At 38.8% G+C, this 24,559-nt stretch overlaps 1 protein-coding gene across 5 annotated transcripts; it reads right to left on the bottom strand.

The window, feature by feature from the left end:
* Window positions 1-87: 87 nt before the first annotated feature.
* LOC110973455 (protein boule-like) lies at window positions 88-23,876 on the bottom strand. 5 transcript variants are annotated; one of them, XM_022224297.2, is made up of 11 exons: window positions 23,709-23,876; window positions 20,032-20,148; window positions 19,487-19,578; window positions 16,116-16,173; window positions 15,162-15,221; window positions 14,494-14,518; window positions 10,368-10,546; window positions 8,265-8,396; window positions 7,843-7,896; window positions 7,217-7,372; window positions 88-6,353 (listed from the first exon to the last, which is right to left on the bottom strand). In XM_022224297.2, the coding sequence occupies exons 1-11, from the start codon at window positions 23,727-23,729 to the stop codon at window positions 5,970-5,972; spliced, it is 1,278 nt and encodes a 425-aa protein (XP_022079989.1). In that variant the 5' UTR covers window positions 23,730-23,876; the 3' UTR covers window positions 88-5,969. The 5 variants fall into 5 exon arrangements, with proteins under 5 accessions (XP_022079989.1, XP_022079991.1, XP_022079990.1 ...); XM_022224299.2 differs by having other exon boundaries at window positions 88-6,323; XM_022224298.2 differs by having other exon boundaries at window positions 7,217-7,369.
* Window positions 23,877-24,559: the final 683 nt, after the last annotated feature.

Here is a 24,559-nt window from a genome sequence, read left to right as displayed (position 1 = left end):
AAAATTGTCATTACAACATTGTTTTCAAAATAAGTGACGGGGAGAATCACAATAGTGGGTTGGACAGAAACTGTCAAGAAGTGCCGCTTGTAAGTTTCCCTTTACTTTATTTCTGTCTTATTTCAACACAGATCTTTTCATTCGATCTCATTACTCACAAAGATCATATTTTCCTTTAAAAATCATTTACAGTAATTTCCTTAAAGCTAATACAAATGATTTACCTGTAATACACCTCTTAATTGGTACGTACAGTCTCACACTGTGCTACCCCTTCGCAGAAATGAATCTCATTTTTCTGACTTTAAGGCTGTTACTTTTATTTATACGCGATTCGTGGTTTAAATACTCTTCAAAATGAAATAAGACTGAAAATCAAAGTGATGTTTTATTCTAAAAAAAGAATATAACAAATGAGGCTTTCGGGTATGGGAAAATAATATTCTTGTTAATATTCAAAATAACAAGAAACATAAAAAAGAATATCGACATTGACGTTTGTCAAACTAATTTCTGAAGAAGGTTTCGAGAATTCAGCAATAGGCCTGCATAACTAACCCTTCTGTACATTCGTGTTCAAGCACATTTCGACATGCGGTGCAAGGAGTAAACAGGTACGTTGGGAATATGGTGCATGCAGAAAGTCATAAATTCAGCCAGTCGGCGCACCTAAAGATCAAAGCCCCTGCTGGTGACTGCTGCTGCTGCCGCTTAAAACAGCGCATCCAATGGGCGTGTAAGTCTGGAAGTCTAGACACGATCGATGATGGAAAATAAATTAAGTCTTTTAAACTATGCATGTACCATTTTGGCATATAAATGGAGTACCACAAGGAATTGTTTAAAGACCTATCGATACGCTAAAAAGAAAACAAAAACCAAAACCTCTTATTTTTCCTCACAAAGCTACAGGTAATTTACTTTAAAAACTATTTTTCTTTTGTCCAAATATACAATGCTACACTAAGTTCTTTTCATATTCAACTAACAAGATGAAATAACTCTACATATACATTAAAATACCGGAGTTGTATCTGCAATACGTTTTCCTATTTCCAATTGTTCTATCGTTATAATGGGGCGAGTAATTTTGCAGTGAATACCATTTTCAAGTTCTCTGTTTAACCGATGAAAACCTCTTTAATATACTCTATGATTTATAGTTGATTGTTTTCTGTAATTATAAGTATAAAACAATAAATCATACGCTTAATTTCACATTAATCACACACACAATATATACATAGATGTATTATGTCGGAACTATGGTTTTGCTGAAAATCAAGGCACATATACTCAGGCCAGTTAGCCTTGCTGTGAGCGTTATTCTCCATACTAGACTGAACTGCATGCCCATTTAACATCTCCACAGCAAGGCCACAACTGACGCGAGCTATTGATCACTGCTCATTGCACATCATTTCAACAACATTCGAGTCGCAGTGTTTTCAATACATACATCGACACGTTGTTTAAATCACTATCAATCACATTATGTACAGTGAAAATCACTATATGATGATATTCAAAATAAGCGGCTGCCATGTCAATATAGGGACAACAATGTCTTGAATTTGTCGATATCTACCTCTCTATGATAACATGGCTCAGAGTGTAGCAATATTAAAGCCGGTCTCGGGCTTACGTCTGGACCTGTGTTTAATCCAGGGCATTACGGCAACGTACAATCAAGGTGAATCGACCAAACAGTTTGAGGAAGTTCAGGTTGACTGCAAGAAGGGACCGTCCCATTCGAACATCATAATATAGCAAAATCTTGGCAATTACCTGTTTAAGTTTTGTTTAATTACAACTTACAGTAAGAACACTTTTTTTCTGGAAATAAACACGGACGGAACATTTCTTACAATAGTTTACAAATAATGCGATACATGAACAATCAAAGAACTGGTTACACATCACACCAAGTTTCATTTTGCTGCGATCCTTTCTTCTTTAACTTCAATATTCAAAAGCTTTGTCTCATTAAAACACACTTTCTCAAATTTCTTTTCCACTTCTCAATTTCTTTCTCTTGAAATTTCCGAGTATGTTTTCAATTTTGTTTCGGTCGACACGAAAGACATTACTTCCTATATATCTCTTTTTATTCAGAAGTATACTTTGGCTTGACAAAATACTCTCGAAGTAATGTGTTTAAAAACAAACAAAATGGCACAAAAAATTATAAATATACAAGGCCAGTAGTCTTTTAAAAATGAACTTGATTATGGACATTCCTGGTTAGTTATGTTGTGTATTAAAAATCACGAAGTGTATGGTCGTCGTGAATCAAAACTCCCAAGAGAAATTCCTACCCAACAATTCTTTATGCAGAAAGTTATTGAAACAAGTGAATATTTCATTTCATCTCCCAAACATTTTCGAAGATATCCGTGACTACAGAACAGCTGCCCATAAACTGTATGCATATGAGCGGATCCAATGGGAGGAGGCTAATGGGGGCCATGCTGCCCCCTCCCCAAAAGGGCGCAATTCTTGGTATCAAATAATGAAAGGCGATTTTGGGGGTAGATTTCATTTCCATTCCTTCTTAAAACGTGAAAAGGCAGCAAAATGTTGCCTAATCCGTCGAGGATATAAATGGTTACATGCAAAATTCCCAAAAGTTTCTTTTCCCACTCCCCCCCCCAAAAAACCCGGTTCTGATATACAACTAGCGCTTTGATCCACTTGCCGGACCCTAAATCACCCAAATACAAAGTAACTACGGGGGAACAGAACAAACTTTTTTGAAATAAGTATTTCCAAGCATTTAAAAATAATTTTATACCGGTACTTTCCGAATTGGAGTCCATTGTTAGGAAATCAGCACAGAAAGGCAAACATGTTAAAAAGAAGATTATGTGATTTACCCTCTGCCCCCCAAAATGAGAAAAGAAAACAAATCTGTTTGTGTTTGATTTGAAATACAGGGTCTTGACAGTGATTTGCCCTTACAAATTTAGGGAAAAGGTTCACATCACTCGTCAAAAATTGCTTCAATTTTAGTTTTGCAAATTAAAATCAATACCTGGAGTTGCATTCCTTAGTCATATCTGTTGTGACTTGAAACCCTGAATGACATGATTTTATAACAATCTCTAAGAAAGAATTTTTGTTCCACTCAGTGGCGTATCCAGGCTATGTCGCTTGAACAGGATGTGCAACCTTTGGCCCCCCCCAAAAAAAAATTGTTAATAATAAACCACTAGATAATAACCTGTCAAAAATCAACAATCTGACAGTGTTACTTGGCTTGTCGATAGACAGGACTCTGCGTAAACTAAATTCGCTGCATAATTCACCAATGCTCGAAGTTAGAACAACGTGTTCTCGAAGTTAGAACAACGTTAATAAAAACTAAAGATGTCATGATGGTTGGTATGTTTACAGGAAACCATTAGTATAATCTTATCTTGTTTTGCTGTAATAAACTTGACTGTAATCAATTCACCTTAAAATTAAAGTCTGTGCGTTTTTCTTTAATTTATCACGACAGCAAACGATGACCCATCAATTCTATTTTAAAGTAATTCTTATAAATTTCTCTAACAGAAAACAATCTCCCTTTAAAGGAAAAGAATAAATATTTCCACTGTTTATTCTCAAAAAAAATCTTTGGCATCCAACCATCTGGAAGAACCAATTCAAAACCATTCTGCTACATGAAAAATTTTACAATCTTTTGCGGATTGAGTTGCAATAAAATTATTCACTGATAAACGAAGAGTCAACACATTCCCGAAACGTTCATGCTGATAAGTTACACTGAGACGATTTCCAAAAATATGCAGACTTTCATGGGATGATTATGAGTACCCCTTTCCCTAGCTTTGTTTTTCACAGACTTTTTCACGGTCAGTCTGAAATTGACAAGACGTGGTATTACTTTGGTTTTCTGTCCAATATCATTTCAGAATCACTTTGAAAACTGCCGTCTACATGATATCCTAAAGTTATCTTTAGTGCACGATATATTTGAGATCGAAGGGTTACAAGTATTAAATGTAAACTTTAAATGTCACGCAAGCAAAGCACCACAGAGAATGCATAGGTCTGATGACTTTTGCTGCGTTTGACGTACAGATCCCTGAAGAAAGACACAGAGTGAATGCTCTGATCGCTCAATACCTGTTGCATAGAATAGCATAGGTTGAAAGCAAAAGACTGATGGCTACACTAAAACCGTACATACAAGCAACACCAAATCCTTCAAAATCCAAAGAGAAGTATCAAGATGCACTTGCATTAGGAATAGCCTGTCAAAGAATCTTGCCTTTAGAGGTTCAGAAAACTAACGAAAAGTTGCCTGCTGAGTGATAAACCATGCATTGTACCTGGTGATCATGCTCAACATACTGCATCTCTTCCACTGAGTAATGTACCCTGTTGCACAGCCTGCAAAACCAACTTAACTTCTCTCTTGAAAGCCCTTTTCTTGAAATCTAACGCTAAATACACACGCGAGCACAGCAAGTTAACATATTAGTCAGGCACTAAAATTACACATCATAATAGTATTCCATCTGACCTACCCGTTGTGTCTTAAGATCATGATTAATTATATACACCTTTTGAGCTGCAAAAAAGGGAAAAAACTCTGGTTCACTGGAAGACACTTTGCGATATCAAGTAAATGGGTCGACACTGTTTTCAAATGAATACCTGCACTGCTGAGCTCCTTTTAGCTGCAATAACACCACAAAATTGCTTGTTTTACATTTGCCTGAAACTATTCCTGAAAAAGTCTGAAAGAATCTTTTCTATGACACTCTGATGTTAAGAGGACAATGCTTTAAATGTGGTGTAGGATAACACCCCTTAAATGCATGTGATGTAGGACAACACCAAGGTGTTCTTAAGAAATTCAAATAAATTCTTTCCTAGTCAGAGCACAAATTTCAGCAAGTATCTCTAGGATTTTCCTTTCGTACACACCAGCACTTCTTGGATTTTGTTTCACTCGTTTATAAGGTCATAAACATGTCCTACGACAATGATGTTTAGTTGCCTTTTATCCTGACACACCAAAAGAAAAACATAATCAATAATTTAATATTTGTTTACATCATAAATATCTCATCGTTTTATCCATGCTTATTTTAATAGCTTCATTCCATATTCTCCTTGATATTTAAACCCATCCTGCCTATAGTATTAAATTTACTTAAAAAAGGTCTCAAAAAGCAAAGAAAAAAACAAAACAGAGGCCTCTTAATATCTTCATGTCTGAAGAGCTGTTATTTTTTATCTTTCTATCCTGGCAATAAAGAAGTTTTAAGATCTTTTCTCCTCTTCTGACATTACCCTTTCCCTTTCCCTTTCCCTAAATTTCATGATTTTTAGAGATTTTGGATTTTTTAAAGATTTTTTTTGAAATCTTGTTTTTTTTAATATTTATGTTATTTTTCCCTTTTCCTGAGCATTTTTCCAGGATAACCAAAGCTTTCCTCTGAACTTTTCTTCCTTCAAGGCAAAGCAAACAGCAATTTTTACACCAGCCACCGCAATTGCTCCCAAGTGCTTCTTCAACAATAAACAAGACTCCACAAGAAACTCTACTGTCCCTGAATCATTAACCCCAACCTCATTAGAAAAAATAACCTGTACAAAAATGGAAACTCTACTGTCTAACAATCTAAACTATTGTGGTTCTCCAAACTACCATTATTTATATCACAATAGAAAACACCCCAGAATACTAACCACTCAAAAAACTAGTAGTCATATTTTGGGATGTTTTTATCTTCCTCAAGAGTATGAAAACAGACATAAGCCTTACCTATGCACGCCAAACCACACTCAGTGAAACCTGCTCAAATTATCTCATTCAATCATCAAAAGGAGAAATTAGCACTTACGTTCACAACATCATGTGCAAGTTAACATCCATGGTGTTTGTCAGTGTATCTCTACTTGTTTTGTCAGATGTAGTATGAGATAATTTAACCATGTCAACAAGGATATCATTTTGCTGGTGCTATGGTGGTTGGATAACCGTTGATTGCCATAACCCCTGTTGGTGGGTGATCGTCCATCTGGGCTAAGGTGTAATGCAAGCCATCCACTGTGCTGCGCACCATCTTAGGTGCTCGGTCCCTCCGCGGCATCTTGATGGTACGCTTGGGTGCAAACCTGTTCTGGTGGATAGGCATCTTAGGCAGGAGGTGAGGCATGGCACTACTGGGTTCTGGGTAGGCCATCTCAGGCGGTAGGTAAGGCCTGGGTGGTGGCAGGTGGGCAGCCACTAGGGGTAGTGGAGGAGGCGGTGGTGGGTGTGTATGATGATGGCTAGGCATCTGCTGCTGTTGCTGCTGTGGCTGGAGGGAGTCCATGGATATTATGGCACCCTGGTGAGAGCCCCATGGGGGGTAATACCGTACCTCTGTGGTCAAATACGCAGGACAAGGGAGTGTCTTAAGCTATCCACTCCATGCACGACCCCTTGGGTGCAAATTATCACACTCCAGGGAAGGAGGGGTAAATAACTTGAACATGTATGGAAACATCACAGTTTCTTAGGCAGACAATTTTTTTTTGTTCATTTTGCATGGATCGGATAGCAGAATTGTGACAGCTGCAGGCTTTTTTTCCTTTTCTTCTTTAGTGATGAATTTTCTCACAAAGTACTCGTAAAAGACAAAAGTATTTTCATTACAATTAAAACTTATTGGATGATGCCAAAATTCAAGGGGTTGACTGAATTCTTAATGTACCAGTACCAGTAAATTTTTCAGATAATCAACTGTGCTATGTACAAAATACAGGTAAACTTGCACTGAGTGACAGAATCAAATGTCCAGTTGTCAGAGACCCAATTACACAATAAACTAGGGATTAATATACAAAAACTGTACACAACACACTATACACATCGTTTCCAACTTAAATGTCAAACTGTACAGACAAACACAACTGTTCAATGTTACATGTATGAACGTTTTCCTTTTAATTATCTTGTTTGGAGGGTGAAGCTAAAAACATTGAAGTGACTCACCTCCTGCAAAGGTGAATACATACAGTGACTTACAACTAATGAAGTGCACTGAATTGGCACTCAAGCAATGGTTCCCACAGTCAAAATGATCACTAACACGCCCTCTCTTAACATTTAGCTTTCCCAGTGCCAGCAGAAGAGGGCTCACAGCTCTTCACACAGCCACTATGTTATGCAAGGAACCGTATCAAACTAAGCATAAGAAAAGAAACTTACCTCGTTTTGTGAGGGCTCCATGAGTGGCATCTCAGGCACATCTGCAGGTGTCTGGGCATAGGCTGGGGTAGGAGCTGGGTACATGGCCATGTCAGTGCCCGGGGTTGTAGCATAGAGAGGTGACACCATGCCACTTGTCAACCCACTAGCTGCCTGCTGCACAGATGAAAATCATGACACTTTGCTTAAAAAGTGGAGATTTCACGCCCCTGATTTGATAAATATGAACTAACCAGTCTCTTTCTACTGTCCCTTTACATTTTCATTGGGCACTGAAAGAACAGAATGTCTGAATCAAATGAATGTAAGGACCACAGGGCTACAATCCTGAACAAAATTGTTGGGACCTGTGTCAGTATAGCAAGACCCTTCCAGTCCCCCTCCCCCTGTCAATGTGGTCATCTCGAGCTGGGGCATAGACTGGAGTGGGGGCCCAGGATTGTCTGAATTGGTTCATAGTTGTGTATGTGCATATACCATGTTGTTTTGCATGTGCTTTCTGGCGTTGTTCTTGGAAAACATAAAACGGCAGGCAGCGATTGAATAGAAGGTATCTTTTGGAGAAATTGTAAAAGTAAAAGAAAAAAAAATGAGATTTGGCCAGGATTGTAGCTATGGCAACTTACCTGAGGATGGACCCATCTCCATTGGCCTGGAATTGTGGTCCACTGAGGAGTAGTCTGGTCGAATAAAAGAAGACCAAATGGGGAAAAAATCAGGCAAAAACAAAATAAAAAACCTGCAACTCTACACATGAAAAAGAGGTGTTTTTTTTTTTTTGGCCTTCCTGTCCATATTTGTTCTGGCATGTCATGGAACATAATACGGTGAAATTTAAACCCAAAAGCTAGACTCATACGCACACTTTTCTACATCAAAAAGCCATACACAAAAATCAAAAGCTGTGTTCTAGACCATAAATCTCAGGGATGGTGTAAAGCAAAGCAACCGGTGAGTGCCATGCTGGTAGTGCTCATGCTCCAAGCTAGGGGTGGAGCTTGATAAAGCCATGGGAAATGGGGGGAGGTAAAACACACATCTAACTCACATTGATAGGTTGCTGGTAGTACTGGCCCTGCTGGGGTTGGGAGGTAACAGGAAGGTACTGATGATGGGAGTGGGAGGTGGGCGGAGCTTGTACCATCACTGGCACAGTGTACTGAGGGTATGCCATCGACGGCTGCAAGAAAGGAAAAACAACATCTCTATGGTAACCTTTAAATATTGTACAACCTACTTGACCTGCAGGTCAATATAAATTGAATATATATCCAGTATATTTCACCTCTGGATCTTATTACTATTATTAGTTATCACCCCAATGCATGTGGAACATGGAATAATGAAGTGCGTCTGTGTCCCGTATGCAACAAGGCCAAACACCTTACATTATTCTTAGTTCCACGAGTGCGAGCATATAACAAATTTATCTTCAAGCAAACTTGATGCAAGGTAAAGAAAGTAAAGGGGCCTACGGGCGCTTTACATTAAAAAGACAAAAGAGAATTTACGGTGAACAGTAAAAACAGTAACACTGATGCACCAGAATTCTATAATTTTTTTCCAGGGAGCATGGTAATTATTTGTGTTTTAACTTATTTCAATGACAACAGCCTCAGGGCTTACACTACAAAAGGAAATTGTTAAAATTGTACGTGCATTTAAACACATGTGATTATCAGCATGGGCAAACATGCCACTTATGAATTTACAGTCATGCAGATGTGCGCTTGCTTTTAGCGTAAAAATAGTGCAATGCGTTGAGTTAAAACAGCACATTATACAGGATTTGATATGAACCGTGCAGTATGGTTATATATCACACTGTTTGTTGCCATGAATCGACCAACCACAATTGAGAATTCAAGTTTGCCTGAAGGTAATATTATTATTAATTTCTGGTAATAACGCTAAGAATTCCTCAAAAGTGCCCTAAGCACTGTACATGTAGCTCACCGGCCTGAAAAAACCTGTAGAGAGGAGACAATGAGAAGCAGACACAGTTGTAGAAGTGGGAGGAAACCCCAGAGGAATATTCGGCGTAAAACCCACAGAATCAGGTAAGACTGGAGACTGAAAACTCAATCACATGTGGACCGAGTCAAGATTTGAATCCGGAATGCAAAAGTGGAAGGCGAGGAAAGAGGCTGTACACCAACCTGACCTCGATTGTCATCCACAAAGAAATTTTAAATTTAATTTTAAAATCATTCAACATTTACAATGTTAAAACGAATTGAAAATTTCTATATGTCAATACTGTGGAAAATTCTATTTAATAACCATTCAGCTCAGATGAACATTAGGAATGAATGAATGGAAACAGCCAACTACATTTGGAGCTAAATCATTAAGGAGTAATTAATACAATTTTCATGAGCATCTTTTTCCATGTACATGAGACCCAGGCATGTGGCTCAAATAGACCACATACATGTAGCTTTACTTGCCGGTGCCTTTTCCCAGCCGAAACATAAAGACAGCTGCCTGCTAATGCACAACACTGCAGAACTACTTCGGTTCCTTGCAAGAACCAACTTATTCAATTAAACTTCATTTTTAAACAGAGTTAAGTTTAAACAAAGAAAACCTCCACCAAAACGAAACAAAAAGTGCATGCAGGGTTGTACTGTTGGTACGTGTGATTTGTTTGCATATTCTGCGATTGGAGGATGGAAGTTCAAAACCAACAGAAAGTTTGATACGCATTTACAAGTAACACAGTTAGCCTCTCAAAACATAACTTTTGTTATAAATTAATAGCAAAAATTAACAGGGTGACTTTGTTTTTCAGATGCTGGGTAATGTTACTCAATTAAAAGGGAACAGCTTTTAGTACAAACATGAACGACAACAACATTGAAAATTTGACAAAATACCTATCAAAAGACAGGGGTTCAATATTCCTCTACATTCTTCACATTAAAATCTCAATAAACTTACACTTTTTATACTTATTTTTCAGTAACTTAAAAGAAATTTATATGTATATCTGTGTTAATTGTGAAACTGTCAACAGTGAGATCAATATTTAGAAACACTGCTTGAAAATAGAAACATTTGTTAACATTCAAGTTTGGAACAATTTTGTGCAAAGTATTGGGAGAAAAGAGACCAACAATGTGAGGAATATAATTGCCATTCTACTCACATTAACTGGATGGTGCTGGGTGTGGTGATGCGGAATGACAGCAGTAGCAGGGGGGTGATGTCCATGGGTAGGGGGCCCCTGCACCTCAGCAGGGTTGAAATAAGCCACCCCATTATGATAGGTATAGCTGTACCCTAATGGAGAAGTTAGAACCATCCCGCTGGGTATTAGCGCAGGATCTGGCACCGAGAAGATAACAAAGAAAGAAGAGAGAGAGACCCGTTGCAGAGTCACAGAGCCTCAGCCAGGTGCCCTTTAGGCATGCAGTTGGAACCACACCATACTAAACACTAACATCTCAGTTCTCCCACCATCAGAAGATGGAGGTTGAATTTTCATCTTTCCCAATCAGTGTTGTAGTCAAGACCAGGCAGCTGAGACCAAGACCAAGACCAGGCAGCTGAGACCAAGACCAAGACCAGGCAGCTGAGACCAAGACCAAGACCAGGCCAGAAAAAGTAACTCGAGACCAAGACTAGCCCTCCAAGACCAAGACCACATTTGTAAATAAATGGACAGAAATCATTTGAGTACGTTGACATAAAACTGTGAAGATGGGCTATAAACCACAGAACTACATGTATGCGTTAGTTTGACAGAATTGTCCTGGAATTTGCTTTTTGTTGTTACTTTGCAGTTTGCATTCTTTAATGATGCGTTTACTTTTTAAACTGCTCTGAATGTCACAACATGCATATTGCATGCAATCAATGCAACCTAAAGAGACAATAAAATTACTTTTCCTTTCCAACTGTTTTATTTCTCATTCATAAACACTGGCAGGAAGCACATGCATGTAATTCATCTGTGTTAAATTTTATGACAAGGTTCACAAGGAGACCGGCCTATAGGATTTACATGTGCTTTGGCAAGCAGGTGAGTTTGAAAACACAAAAATACCTTGAAGTAGGAAAAAAATTTACATGCAACAAGTATAACAATATAATGGGGCCTAAATAAAAATGAAGAATGAAAAATAACAGCACTTCATAATTTTATTCATTTCAGCTCAATTCATTTTAAATGATGATATTAAACCAATTTATTTTCAGGCCTTAAATTTCATTTTTTTTTAGGGCACTGCCATTTGGCATTGGTGAACTGGCTGAAGTAAAGAGCACTAATGCCAAACGTGAGGGCATTAATGCCATCAGAGTACCAAAGTTATGGGCATGGATGCCATCCCCATTTTTTTTTATATTACAAGATCATCAATATTCTTTCAGGTCTAAAAAAAGTAGGATACGCATTAAACCTGAACATGTCCGTGATAAGTGCCGAACCAGCAACTGAGTGTTGAAAGGTTTCGGCCTGTTATGGCTGCAGCCATTCTTTCCTCAGCATTTTGCGTACCACAAAAACAGGCCAGGTCAGTGATTTTGCACGTACATGAGAATTAATCAGGGTAGTACCGATTGACTGATGTAATGTATGTACAGTTCAGATCGCGTGCGGCATGTTGCACTAAACTGCAAACACTACATTGCGTGTTACTTGAAATACTGCCACGGCCACACAACTGTCCCATGTGCACGTGGAGCTCTCGATATACCGTTAACACGCGTACATGTAGATGAGCACTTGTTCTAGATTAATATTATTGCATGGTACATTAAAATGCTTGGCTTGGGCATGTACTGTTAGTAAGTCGTTGAATAGGCCGGCGGGTGTCGCCTGTGATGTGACGCGCTTGCGATCGTGCAGTGTGCATGGATAGAGCGGGCCGAGCCGCCGGTGCATGGCAGGCCAGGCTGAGTGTACAATATCCCCATTATACACAGTGCACACACGCCCTTGTACATGTACAAGCATGCACGCCATACATTTGGGTGGCACGGTACGGTATTCCAGTCAAATGTGAGCGATCATGGAATGATGTGTATGTCGCTTTCCATGCCGCTTTCCGTGTACCTCGCTGAACAGGGGCAGTCAATATGCACGTGTAAGGTACAACGGCCAAGAGAAAAAAAAGGCACCGCCATCTTGGCGGTGAAACACGCTCACTTTTTGGAGGCACCACAGCCAAATGGGAGGGCACCAATGGCCGTCAGGAAATTCTATCTAGGCCTGTATTTTCATTTCAGGCTAGGGACTGTAATGCAAACATGGCATCACATTCCATTAAAAATCAAACAAGAAACAGTTTTTGAGTGTTTGAACATTTAAACCTTAAATTTAGATTCTTTAAAAATTTAAACAAACATGAGGACTGAAAGATCATTCCTAGAGGTAGCCTGGTACATGAACGTACTTCACGGCGTGATGGCAGTGAACATGTTCGATGAAGGTAGACACTGTTCCTACCTTATTGCTGATGCTGGTTTTTTGTGCAAAAAACACCCACAGCAACATCTTTTTTGCTTCCCATTTTGAAACCAACGTATTCCTTGTGGTAGCTGAATGCATAATGTATGATTGCCGTATTGCCAGACATGATCGCCGGAAAAGACTTTCAGGTAATCATGACATCAATGACTTACGCACCAGCAAGGCAAGGGCACGCGGCAGCACACATTGTGCCAAAAATGCTATCATGGAATGGTGTCTTGTTAGTCAAGTTTGAGATCAACAAACAGTGCATAAATAATCATCTAGTTACCAGACCACGCAATGTGACTACGGGTTCACAGGTACCCCGACAACCACTAATCACATATTTTTTGCGGGCAGAATCCAGTGACAATTATTTTGGGGGCTGTCACACGATATCTTCTTCCTGGTGCAAGCTTCAACTTTGTGTGCGCAAGTTAAACTGCGAGTGCAAAAGCTTTAAACTTTGGTTGCGCAAGTTTTAACCTTAGGTGCATATGTAATTTGCGCAAAGGGTGAAGTTTGCGCATGACACAATACTGCCAACTGTAGCCACAACGAACGCTCGTACATAAAGTCCTTAATGGCCGTACCTACGTCTTGCGGGATCTCGATTCAAGTTTTTCGTAGGCCTACAATCAAAATTCATCACCAAGCAGGTATATAAGTGTACAAAGTGTATTTTTTAATTGGTCTTGTACTGGTCTCGGCCGAAAATTCCAAGAACAGGAGGTGACGGCGAGATCAAGACCAAGACTGAGACCAATGACTCGAGACCAAGACCAGTATGTTTGAGACCAAGACCACCTTCAAACTGGTCTCGAGACCAAGACCAGTCTCGACAACTACAACACTGCTCCCAATACAACCTTAAGCATGCACTGTTAGTGGCTATCTTCCATTGCATTTCAAAAATCTCAAGACTGTGCAGTGTGTATTTTCCAAATAACTGTAACTGTCAGGGAATCCACTTTAAAAGAAGAATTAAAACAATTAAAGGACAGAATATGATCTGCACAACCTGAATGGCAACCGTCTCTGGCAGCAAACATCTTGCCATCAGTCTTAACATTAAATCTTTTTCTTAATTTGATTGATATCTTATCCTGGCCCTAGCTGCCTACTCAATTTACACATGTAACTGCAAGAGTCCACATTGAACCAGTCTCGAATTTCAGCACAGACTCCCTTTAAATTGGGAACTGTTTTTTCAATACCTGCCCATGCTTGTATGTAGTTTAGCCTATGAGGTTCCTAGTTCAAGGCTCTAGTTCATGGAGAGTCACATCTGACAAAACGATTGCATAAATATGTCAAGTTGACTACGTAAATCTGTCAAATGGGGGCAATTAAATAGGTCATTCAAGCCAGGTTGCCAACATTTTTAACTGCTCTTGTGTGAACTAACAAGGAACAGGTGTACAATTTGGGAAACATTTTGACATGGCAATTTAATCAAACTATGCAAGGATTGCCCAACCTGGGTTTGTAATTAATATACTTAAACAAGGATCTCAACTTTTTAACTGAAAAAGTAAATCAAACTAAAGTTATTTAGAAATATACCAAAAATCCACCCACCATTTGAGTTCACTTAATGCAATGACAACCGAACACACACATGAAAAAACCCAGGCTAATCTACCAATCAGCAAACCCAACCCAAAATGCCTAGTTTCTCAAGAAACAAATGGACACACTGAAAACCATTCTTTACCCTTTAACAGTCACAGAGAAGCTGCTTTACTTTTCCTGTAGTGTAACCTACATAGACACTGCAAACTGGGCAGTATTTGCATACCATGAGATTACTTACCTACATTCTTGGGAAGGTTCATAGGCTGCAAATAAAAACACAGTGTATCATTACAGTTGTGGGGACACAGACTGGTAGCAGCAGTGCACAAGTATCTAGAGCAGATTATACAAAAATATTGAGCTCTGCATGTGATCTCATTTCAATGAGTTTGAGACCCTCAAAGATTCTCTCTTTCTTCCAACAGTCAGCTTCCAGACACATGCTAAAATCTTTCAAGTATATAATTTCTCAGAGCAGTTGCTCGTCTGCCTCTATGTAGGACCCCGCGTAACTAGTCTAGCTTGTGGAAAAACTTAACATTATTAGTAACTAAAATTTTCAACAAGATTCTGAAAATTATCAGACTAATACTGATGAGGTAATAATTAACAAAAATGTGGCAAAGAAGGAAGCAAGCCTTATATAGCAAAATATAGTTGTATCACTATTTTTTGTCAATCACCAAGCCATCAAATACTTTCACAGGATTTGCAATGCGAAAAAAACCTCACAAGCGTGGGTTCGAGTCCCACCCGAGTAAGCTTGTGAGGTTTTTTTCGCAAGCTCTCAGACAAGTACTGAGCATACAGTGCTTATTAATATACGTTGGGTAAGGGCAAAACCTGTTACATATAAAAGTAAAAGGTGTATACACTATACGTATTATACTACAATTAGAATCATACCTGTTTGCGAATGGCTTGACCAATATTGAGCTTTTTATCTTTGAAGACAAGATTATTTGCCTGTAGTAGAGATTGATGGATAAAAAAATAAAGGTTTTCTCCCTTTCTTGACTTGACTGTGTATTAACATTTGATAATGCCCACTGAGAAGTGAAAATACCTGCTGCGTAAATCACACACTAGCACCTACATGTAGATACAAGACAGTTTAAAATCTGATTGGTCAAAAGTCTGTGTGCATGCAGTGCACTTCCCACTGGCCCTGTGGGCCACCAAGATTGAGTTAATTTCGACCCCTGAAGTTTATATAGGGAGATATAGGGACAAATTGCAAAAGGATACCATAAAATGGACAGGGGTGTTTGGGAAAATGAAAGTAAGATTCTAAAACAAGATCGTTGGAAATCCATCATATATTGACTTATTTCGACTCTCTGACTAAAACGTATTTATGAATGGGAATGAAATAATAAAATAAAATGTGCTTGGCAAGTCTTAAATAAATGTTTAAGACTGGCTCAGGAGACTGAACGTGGACAATCATTTAGTCGCATCCATTCTCATGAGCCGGTCTTAAATGCAGGTTTAACACTGGCCAAGCACATGTATCAATAATGATTTGAAATAGTCTCATAAAGCACAACACTTTCCCATTTTCCATTCAAGCTTATAAAGAAAGTGACTGGGCGTCAGCACAACTGTGGACTTTGGCCAAGGAACATTCCAAGGAATGTAAGCTGAATGCAATGTACAAACGTGTGTGTTCGCAGTATTATCTTTTAACCCTGTACAACAAATCTGTAAGAGTTCCTACAACTATATTCTCTACATAATACATGTACATCCAGGCAAAAACACCAAATTTCATTAACAGGGTCTGAACCCCATCAATTTACTGAACAGACCTAGAGTTTGATGCATAAAGCCACATGGCATATGTGAGTGGCCACATACCTGCTCTTTAAGAATCCTAACAGCCTCTTCCTGGGATTCAAATGTGATGAAGGCATACCTGTACAGGCCAAAAAAAAATCAAAGTAAAGACTTCTAAAGCATCGTCATCATTATCATTGTCAGTACCATCATCATATAGACTGTGACGTAGGACAAGACAACATGTGATCATCATGCTGATAATGCCAGACAGCTGGTAACCCAGGATCGTCTGACTCATTGTGTCATCAGATGAAGCATCACCAGGGGACCATTCAAAATTTGTCCCTCTTCTTCATTTAGGTAAACAACAGACCCAGTCTCTGCAAACCTGAGCTTGGTGCTAAGAATTCTCTGTAAGTTTTGAAGATTTTAAAAAGTCAGGAAATAATCACATAAACATCCCTTGAAAACTAGTGGAAATCCACTGAAAAAGTGACATTTTTGGTATAGTAGAAGTGTCCGTCTAGCAAAACTTTAGATTGGTGGCCATTCGTTAAATAACTCTGATCACTTTCCCACAGTTACTTTCCCAATATGACAAGTCATTTCAAAACTACTGGAAATGCATTAACTTGGACATCTACTGTACTATGGAAATTTTCCCCAGAAAACTTAACACTTGCTTGTAATTTGTCATATTGTGTTGATCTTGTCATATTTGATTTTGTTTTGATCAAAAGTCTAACCATGATTCCTTGAAATCCTCGTATTCTTTCACTACAGCAATTAGTATTATGCCTAGGCTGGAAGCACATCTTTCAATAGGACTTGCTTTACATGGTTTCTGGTAATAAGAAATCCCAACGTATTTTCATTTCGTAGATGATGAAAGTACAACAAAAACTGTGATGTAACATCTTCAATCTTAGACCCCTCTAAAAAAATAAATAACCTGGAAACAGGTCAAAAATGATAATTACACAACATTCAGCAGCTGACACCAAAAGAATCTTCCTCTCCCGCTAAACTGCTGACATTGACAAATCCTGTTATGGAGAGATATTCTGAGCCTCTGCACTTTTCAACTTCCAGCTCTTGGTATTTAGGGTCTAGATGTTTATTGCTATCTATATGAAGCGCTTTATTTATTTTACATGGGTGACAGAGACGGTTGGACGCCATGGAGTATACTTCGGCACGGCTTTTTTGGTTTTAAGGACTGTTTTTTAATATGGAATCATCTGAGAAGATGAAAGTGGCAGCTGGACTTGATGTCATATCTGAACAAAAATGTCAGGGTACACACTGAGGACACCTGGAGTTTGGGTGACTTTAAAATTACTCCAAAGATGATTGAATGAGGTCTGGTTTCACTAAAAGTTGCCGGGAAATGGGAATCCAGCAGGTATGCACATGTACCTGTATAAGGCCATAAGTACAGAAATACAACTCTAAATCAGCTTTCCTAGCCATTTCAAGAGACAACCTTAATAGCTGAGGTAAATGTGAGGTCAAACAACAATGTATTGCTTGACAGGCTAAAAAATGACCTACACTTAGTGCCCTTTAATAGGCAACATTGGGTCAAGGCTGAGAATCTTGTGCTTCTGGTTAATGAGATTGATGTGTGATCTGCAACCCTTGTTTTTTTATTTAAAAAATCCACTTTTGTAACTCAAAATGCTACCTTAAACTATTCACTACTCATCATCAACGTACAGCTCTGCAGGCAAAGCAATTTACATTGCTGGGGGTTCACTGACCTCAACTACCCTAGCATTCCCTACCCATCAACCACAACACACTGTTTTCCTTGCTAATGCACTCTCCACATGAAACAGCGGGATATTTGGCAGAAGAGCAGGGACGTAAAGACAAAACAACACACCCCATTCGTTTGTCACCTACTGTACTGCCTCTCCTTAAGGTCAATCCCAATTATTATATAATATGTTTGGTAGGATTGTACAGATGACAGAAGGAAAGAGGCAGTCAAATACTCATTTGGCCCAACAAAGTAAAAGTCGTGCTTCCTATTACATTTGGAGAAAAAAAAAACAGCTTGGGTAGGTGAGTGGTATCTTTTTTTCTTCAAAAGTTTTTGGGTAAAAAATTCTAGGGTTGAACTTTTTTATTATTAAAAAGTGATTTCAAGGGTAAATGAAAATTTTTCGGCTATATACGAATGATTTTGATTCAAATATGACAAGCAGCAAAGACAGAATGCAATATCTGCGGTCAAGAGACTTAAAGTGTCCGTAGAAAAGTTCGTTGAGTTTAAATAACTCATATAGAAATTACTATCTCCAAGCGTCTGTAAAAACATGCCTTTATCTACAAAATCATGCCTATATTTACAGGAAATGAAAGACGAAGAAATTAAGTGATACAGACAAAACTTACACAAAAGATTGCATGGTGAACGCTCCTCCCAAGCCTGCAGCACACTGTCTGCCACCATGATATGTGCAAGCACAACGAGCAAGCTTCAAACACAATGTGCGTGACATGAGGTGCGAGCGAGCACGATACATACATGTAGTCTGAGCCCCAGACTGCTTTTGCATTTAATATCAACGATAGGTTACGTATAGTGAGCAGACAAAATGCACAAATGAATAGCAGCAATGGACAACAGAGGGCGTCATGTCACTCTGAAGGGTCCCCGCGTAAAACCCATGCATGTGGCATGCGTTTAGCGCTTGATCACGATCACACCGACAACTGTCACGGGACCGATTAACATGTGAGAAACATGTCAATTTTCAAGGGAAAAAAGTTTAAAATCTAAAACAATTACAAAACTTTGTGTATAAAAATAAGCACAAGGGTTGGCAACAGGACTTCTTATTTGAATTTTGTTTCAATAAAAAGATTTTGGGTCAGCACAATTTGCTAGGTTGGGGTGGGTAACCGGAAGCACAACTATTATTTTGTTTGGCCTAAGCTCCCTGACAATCATCCACTTAAATACAGTACATTGCAACTGACGGTTAACTCTGTGAATTAAAAGATGGGAAATGTGAAAAGAATTTACGGTCACATTTCACAAGGCATGAAAATAATTTCACACTTGTGTGAAAAGACGTGAAAGTGTTTTTCTCACTTGTGGGACACTGGGAATTTTTTCCCCAACTGTAAGATGTATGACAATTTTTTTATCAACTTGTGGGAAAATCTGCGAAAATCTTTTCTCAGTTCGGGAAATTTCACAGTTGAATTCTCTGGGAAGAGAAAAGATGTGAAAAGAATTTCCCATTGCCAGGTTAATTTTCTCTTGCAACGTACTGTAAATGTTAAAACGGGGCTCTGCAGAATTGAGTGATGAAGAACAGGTGAAAACTGCTTTCCGCACTTTACATCATTTTTTGGTTTTTTTTTATAAGATACGCATAATCTCGGCTGATGGGCTCATCAATAAAATTTACAAGATTTTCACTGTGACTTACCCTTTCGAAACACCAGCCCTGTCTGCAATTATTTTGGTTTCTTTAACTCTTCCATAGTGTGAGAAGAAGTTCTTTAGTTCAGCTTCACATGTCTGTGGAAAAGTTGAAAAGAAAAACATATTAAAGGGGGTCCAAGAATTCTTTTAAGCATTGGGTGAAAACAGGAAAAAATCCTCTTCAAATATAATTCAACCTGGCAGCCTGTTTAACAGTTATTCTGTTATAAACATCTCTTCAAGCTCTCAGCTCTGATGATCATTACTCAAAATACTGAACAACCTTGACACGACTTCATGCACCTTGGATTGGTTAAACTCGGCTTAAAAATGACTCCTCCAAGTCGGATCTTTCCCATCACTTCAGAACGCAACAGGAATATTAGCATAACTCAGGAAATTAAAAATAGATATCTGCCATTAGAGATGCCTTGCCTAGCACAGACTCCAAGACAAACACTCATGTTTACTTAGCTACAGTTATCGCTAGAACCCCACTACCTCTATGTTGAAACTGATACTGTGGGAAAAATACAAAAAATGTCTTACGTTAAACGATATGCCTCCCACAAATATCCTGTTTGGGATCATGGTCCCATACTTAGGGGCGTTGGGGGCACTAGGAATTGGGGACGATGCTGTGGAACTGTTGCTACCATCAGCAGGCTGTGAATGAAAAAAAAAGAAAGACAATAAAAAAAACACTGAATGTGAAGTTTTCCTAATTGTTTCCAAATGTCAAATCAGTAGCACCAACAAAAACAAACAATAAATATCGTCATCTTTGAGCCCTGCCGGAGTTTCTAGATTCAGCAGGGCTAAAGACGAAATTGTTTACAGGGGTATTTTTAAAATAAGATTTGAGTATTGATTTAAAATGTAATTTCTAAGCAATTAAAGTAAACACCTTATATGAATCTTGGCTGGTTTACACCATTTCAAATTGATTTCCATGCAATGAAAGTTGAAAAAAAAGTAGCATCCTTTTTTCTCAAGTTCTATACAACTGTAACGGGAAAGTGTTACTGAATTCATCAATTTGCCAACTGAGTGTATGTAACTGATCTCACATTTCTCGCTCAGCAGGATGTATCAACAAATCTGTTTTCTCTATTCATATCGCATTTTACTGCTACATGTACATGTACATGCATGCTGTGAAGAAATTGAACTGTTTCACAAACATTTTGAAGCAAAGCAAAATGGTCACTAAAATATGCCAACGGATTTCTGAAAACTCATTAGCCTAATCCAGAGCTCAGCTATTACTATCTCCCAGAAAAAAGCAACTACAAATTTTCACGTCAACAAAGAAAGAATGACCTGCTAGTCCTGTGCAACCAAGCCACACAACTCCTGCAGACTGTTGCTCAAAGGCAAACCTCATCTCTACAACATCCATTTTTGGCCGTGCATCATCAGTTCATGGCCGTGGCCGCTCGGCCCATACAACTGTACATGCATCTCACTACAAGAGTCCACACATCATAAACCACAGCAGGGTATACTACATGTAAGTGCATACATCGTCTACTTCTAGTGCAATGCACTAGACACACCAAAGAGATAACACATGACTTCAAGCTGTATCTTGTCTCCAGGAAGGCTCAGATGGCTAACTCCTTCCGTCTACACGTATGCACAAACATCATTTTTCAAGTTTATTTATAAAACAAAATGACAGAAAACTGTGAAAAGGAAAGCATCTTTTTAAATAATGACACCCAATATTTTTCTTCTCATTTGTATTGACATTTTTTACATAAAGAATGAAACTGTTCCTAGAAAAAAGTTGGATCGATGCAATGACATGTCATTATATGCTTCACGCCCATACACATAAAAGTGGAAGAAGTTTTCAAAGAGCCAGCAAGATTTTTCAAAGCACTCGCATGAGCTATCTTGGCATAGAATGTTCTTAGAGTGTTTTCCCATTTAGTTCTGGACAATCAGCGCTTCAGAATCCTGAAATGTTTCCTTACAATTATGCTGTATTGAGAAGCAATGTTATGTATAAGTGATGTAATGGAACTGGTCTGATAACACCCTTTTCTTTCGTTTCAGAAATATTAATAAAGGGCACAAATTTACAGCACTTAAACTAACATGGGTATAATAATAAATTAATTCATAAATCTGAGCTGACTGTTGTACAGGCCAGTCACTGGTACAGGAAGCTCAATTACATCAAATAATCTGAGTAGCTTAACAATAAATTTTCACAACTGTTGAGCAAATACGCTATAAATCTAATTAGAAAGCAGCTTTGACAAATGACAACATCTGCTCAAGTTGTACACAACCTTGGTGTTCATGGCACATGATTATGGCTATGGAAACAGTTAGCTGCGGAGACATGCAGGCTGGCACATTTTATTCAAATGTTGATGATGACAGGTCTCAGGAATGTTGAATGATTCTGTTGAGCTAGGATAAGGTACAGCCTTGAGAGCAACATTTGTGGATTCCTACCTTTATCAATCTCAGTAATGCTCCCTTTTATTTCACCTCCTGAATTAAGGGTAAAGTACATGCTGCATGTAAGTACATGTACTTTACCCAATTAATAGGGGATTATCTCCTCAGCATAAAATTGCTTGAGATCCCCACTAGTTAGTTTCTGAACAAACAAAAGAGAAAGAAATTCAGGGGAAAAAACAAGTGGAAAAAACCATGACGCAAGCACAACTTGATAAACCAAGACTTTCTTAATGAGTTGATAAGGCTTTCCAAGAAGAATGCTGAAATATCCAGCACAGTGCATGTTGTGATCTGTTTAAGACATCATGTGCATTACATCAGTGTCTGAGGCAAGGCTCAAGGATAACCAAAGAACTTAGAAGTATGTAGGCCACTGGCCTCAGTGTAAATGGTGTAATCTACTTTGCAAGAGACAGACACTGGATTGGAAGTGGGGTGTCTTTATCAGCGAGAAAATGAGCCACAGGCCTTTGGACTGTGACCAAAAGCACATACATGTAATTTAAAACATTTGGTGGCTCAGCCATGTTCTGGCAGTTACTGTTTTAACGGAAAAGTTTGTGAAATGAGAGTAACTTAAAAGCATAGGGTGTCAAGTGTATTTTTTACCGTAGCTGGGCCTAGCATGAGAGCAGTAATTCTGGGCCCTGTTTTGAACAGACTTCTACTGTGTGGACGTAGGCCTCTGACCAAGTAGTGGAAATCAGTATTGCTATAATTTATTACCAATTTCAATGACTTTACATGTTGTATGCTCTAGAGGGTTAGGGTTAAAGCTGAATTCAAACTGCATAAATTTCAACAGTTGCAAAATTCTAAAAATGTGAGGAAAAAGTCTTTGTTGTCTCAGGTCTTAAGAGCCCTTCCCGGCCAAGGTTAAAAAAGGATCTGTCCTCTCTCAGAAAAATTGTTGAAACAGATAGGCCCTACTCCTTGATGATATCTGGCCTATGGTTTAGAAGGAAATGTGAAGACTCGTTCACCAAGGTGAGCTAGGCTAAAGAAAAATGCGGGCTTTGTAACTTTTGAGCAAGTAAAAACTGTCTGGCCAAATTCCAAATTTGTTTTGCCTGTCCTCACAGTGGACAGGTGGCTAGATAAGACACTACGTGTGTCCTCTAGGCCCAAGTCGGTGAAAACATGGCACAGGGAAAGGAAACTTACTCAGGCCAGGGCACAAAGACCTAAAATGAAGACGGGCGGCTTCAGGCATCAGTACCCTGGGCCCCTTTTCATAAAGTAGGGCCTAGGCCTACTGAGCTAGCCTACATGACTTTCGACAATGCTAAATCAAAGAAGGATAGATTTGATAAGTTCACTGACCGAAGATAGGAAACCATTTCTCACCTAGAAAATCCATAAAACAGAGGTTGACCTACGTTAGTAGTAAGGCCACGGTAATGATAGTGGGCTAGGCCTAAAAAAATTGATTGCGCTTTGGGTGGATTGCTAAAACTTAAAAGCCCATCACCACTCGGAGTTTTATTCACCATCTACTTAGACTGTCCCTAACAACCACAACACATAAACCCGCATTCGAGACCGGCGGTTTGTATGTAATTAAGGCGGATCTTTCTTGACCACATGGCCGGATCTGCGGTACGATTCACCGCTGACGTCTTGACACTCACGCGGTGAAAACAAAAGTCCCGGTCACCTTCGCGTGATCTCAACTGTTAAGTATCTCGATCAAAACAAATACAGTTTTACTTCATAAGTAGAGAATAACAACAGTTTATACTTACTCCAGATTGCACCTCCGTCATGATGGAAAGGTGTCCTGGAAAACCTCAAATGAAATGCCTAAAGTAAAAATTCCCAAGGTATAAACTTGCTGCAATTTGGGCACTGCGTAGTAAAAAATCCCCGTGTTTCTCAAATCCTATGCCACCGCGACATTTCAATGTATCAATTTTAGCGTTGGCAGACATCAGCTGGACTTGGAACATACCATTCATTCCATTCGTAGGGATGTCCCGATGACTACAAACTCGCATGGCATGCAGAGAATTTCCTTACTACGTTGTATATGTAAGTACATGTCGTCCGCAACCTCAGCAGACATGCTCTCTGGTTGCACTTCTTGGCTAGTTCTCCATTTCAACATTGAATTAAGCCATCTCAAATTAATGTAAATATAGATAGAAACGATGATAACATATGAGGTGAATTTTGTACATCAAAAAAATTATTTTCCATCAAAAATTGAGTGTGGACATAAATCACAACTATAAAAACTTGGAAACGAAATAACCATCTTCACTATCTGAAGCTGTAGTTTTGAATAATTATCTATCATTTTATCACCCGATTGTTTTTCCTATTCCTAATTAAGTTTTCAATACTGTACAAAAAACCTTAAAAGTTAATGTTCCGGCCCCGGCCCCTCGAAAGGCAGGTATGTAGGTGCGTTCCCTATCAGCGAATGGAATATACCATTAATTTGAAAGCGGCTGTCAAGATTTATTACCCTCGCCATTTGACCACGCCCACTTTCAACTTTTTGCAAGGTTGACCAGACGCCTTCAATTTCGCGCCTAAAATTCACAGACGTTACAGCAAGCCGAGTTATGGAGTATGATGCCACAAAGCACGT

This window comes from Acanthaster planci, linkage group LG17, assembly GCF_054643075.1.
Source record: "Acanthaster planci isolate LZ-2023a linkage group LG17, COTS_SCS, whole genome shotgun sequence".
NCBI lineage: Eukaryota > Metazoa > Echinodermata > Asteroidea > Valvatida > Acanthasteridae > Acanthaster > Acanthaster planci.
The sequence above is the reverse complement of the archived record's forward strand: the minus strand, read 5'-3'. Positions and strand labels throughout refer to the sequence as shown.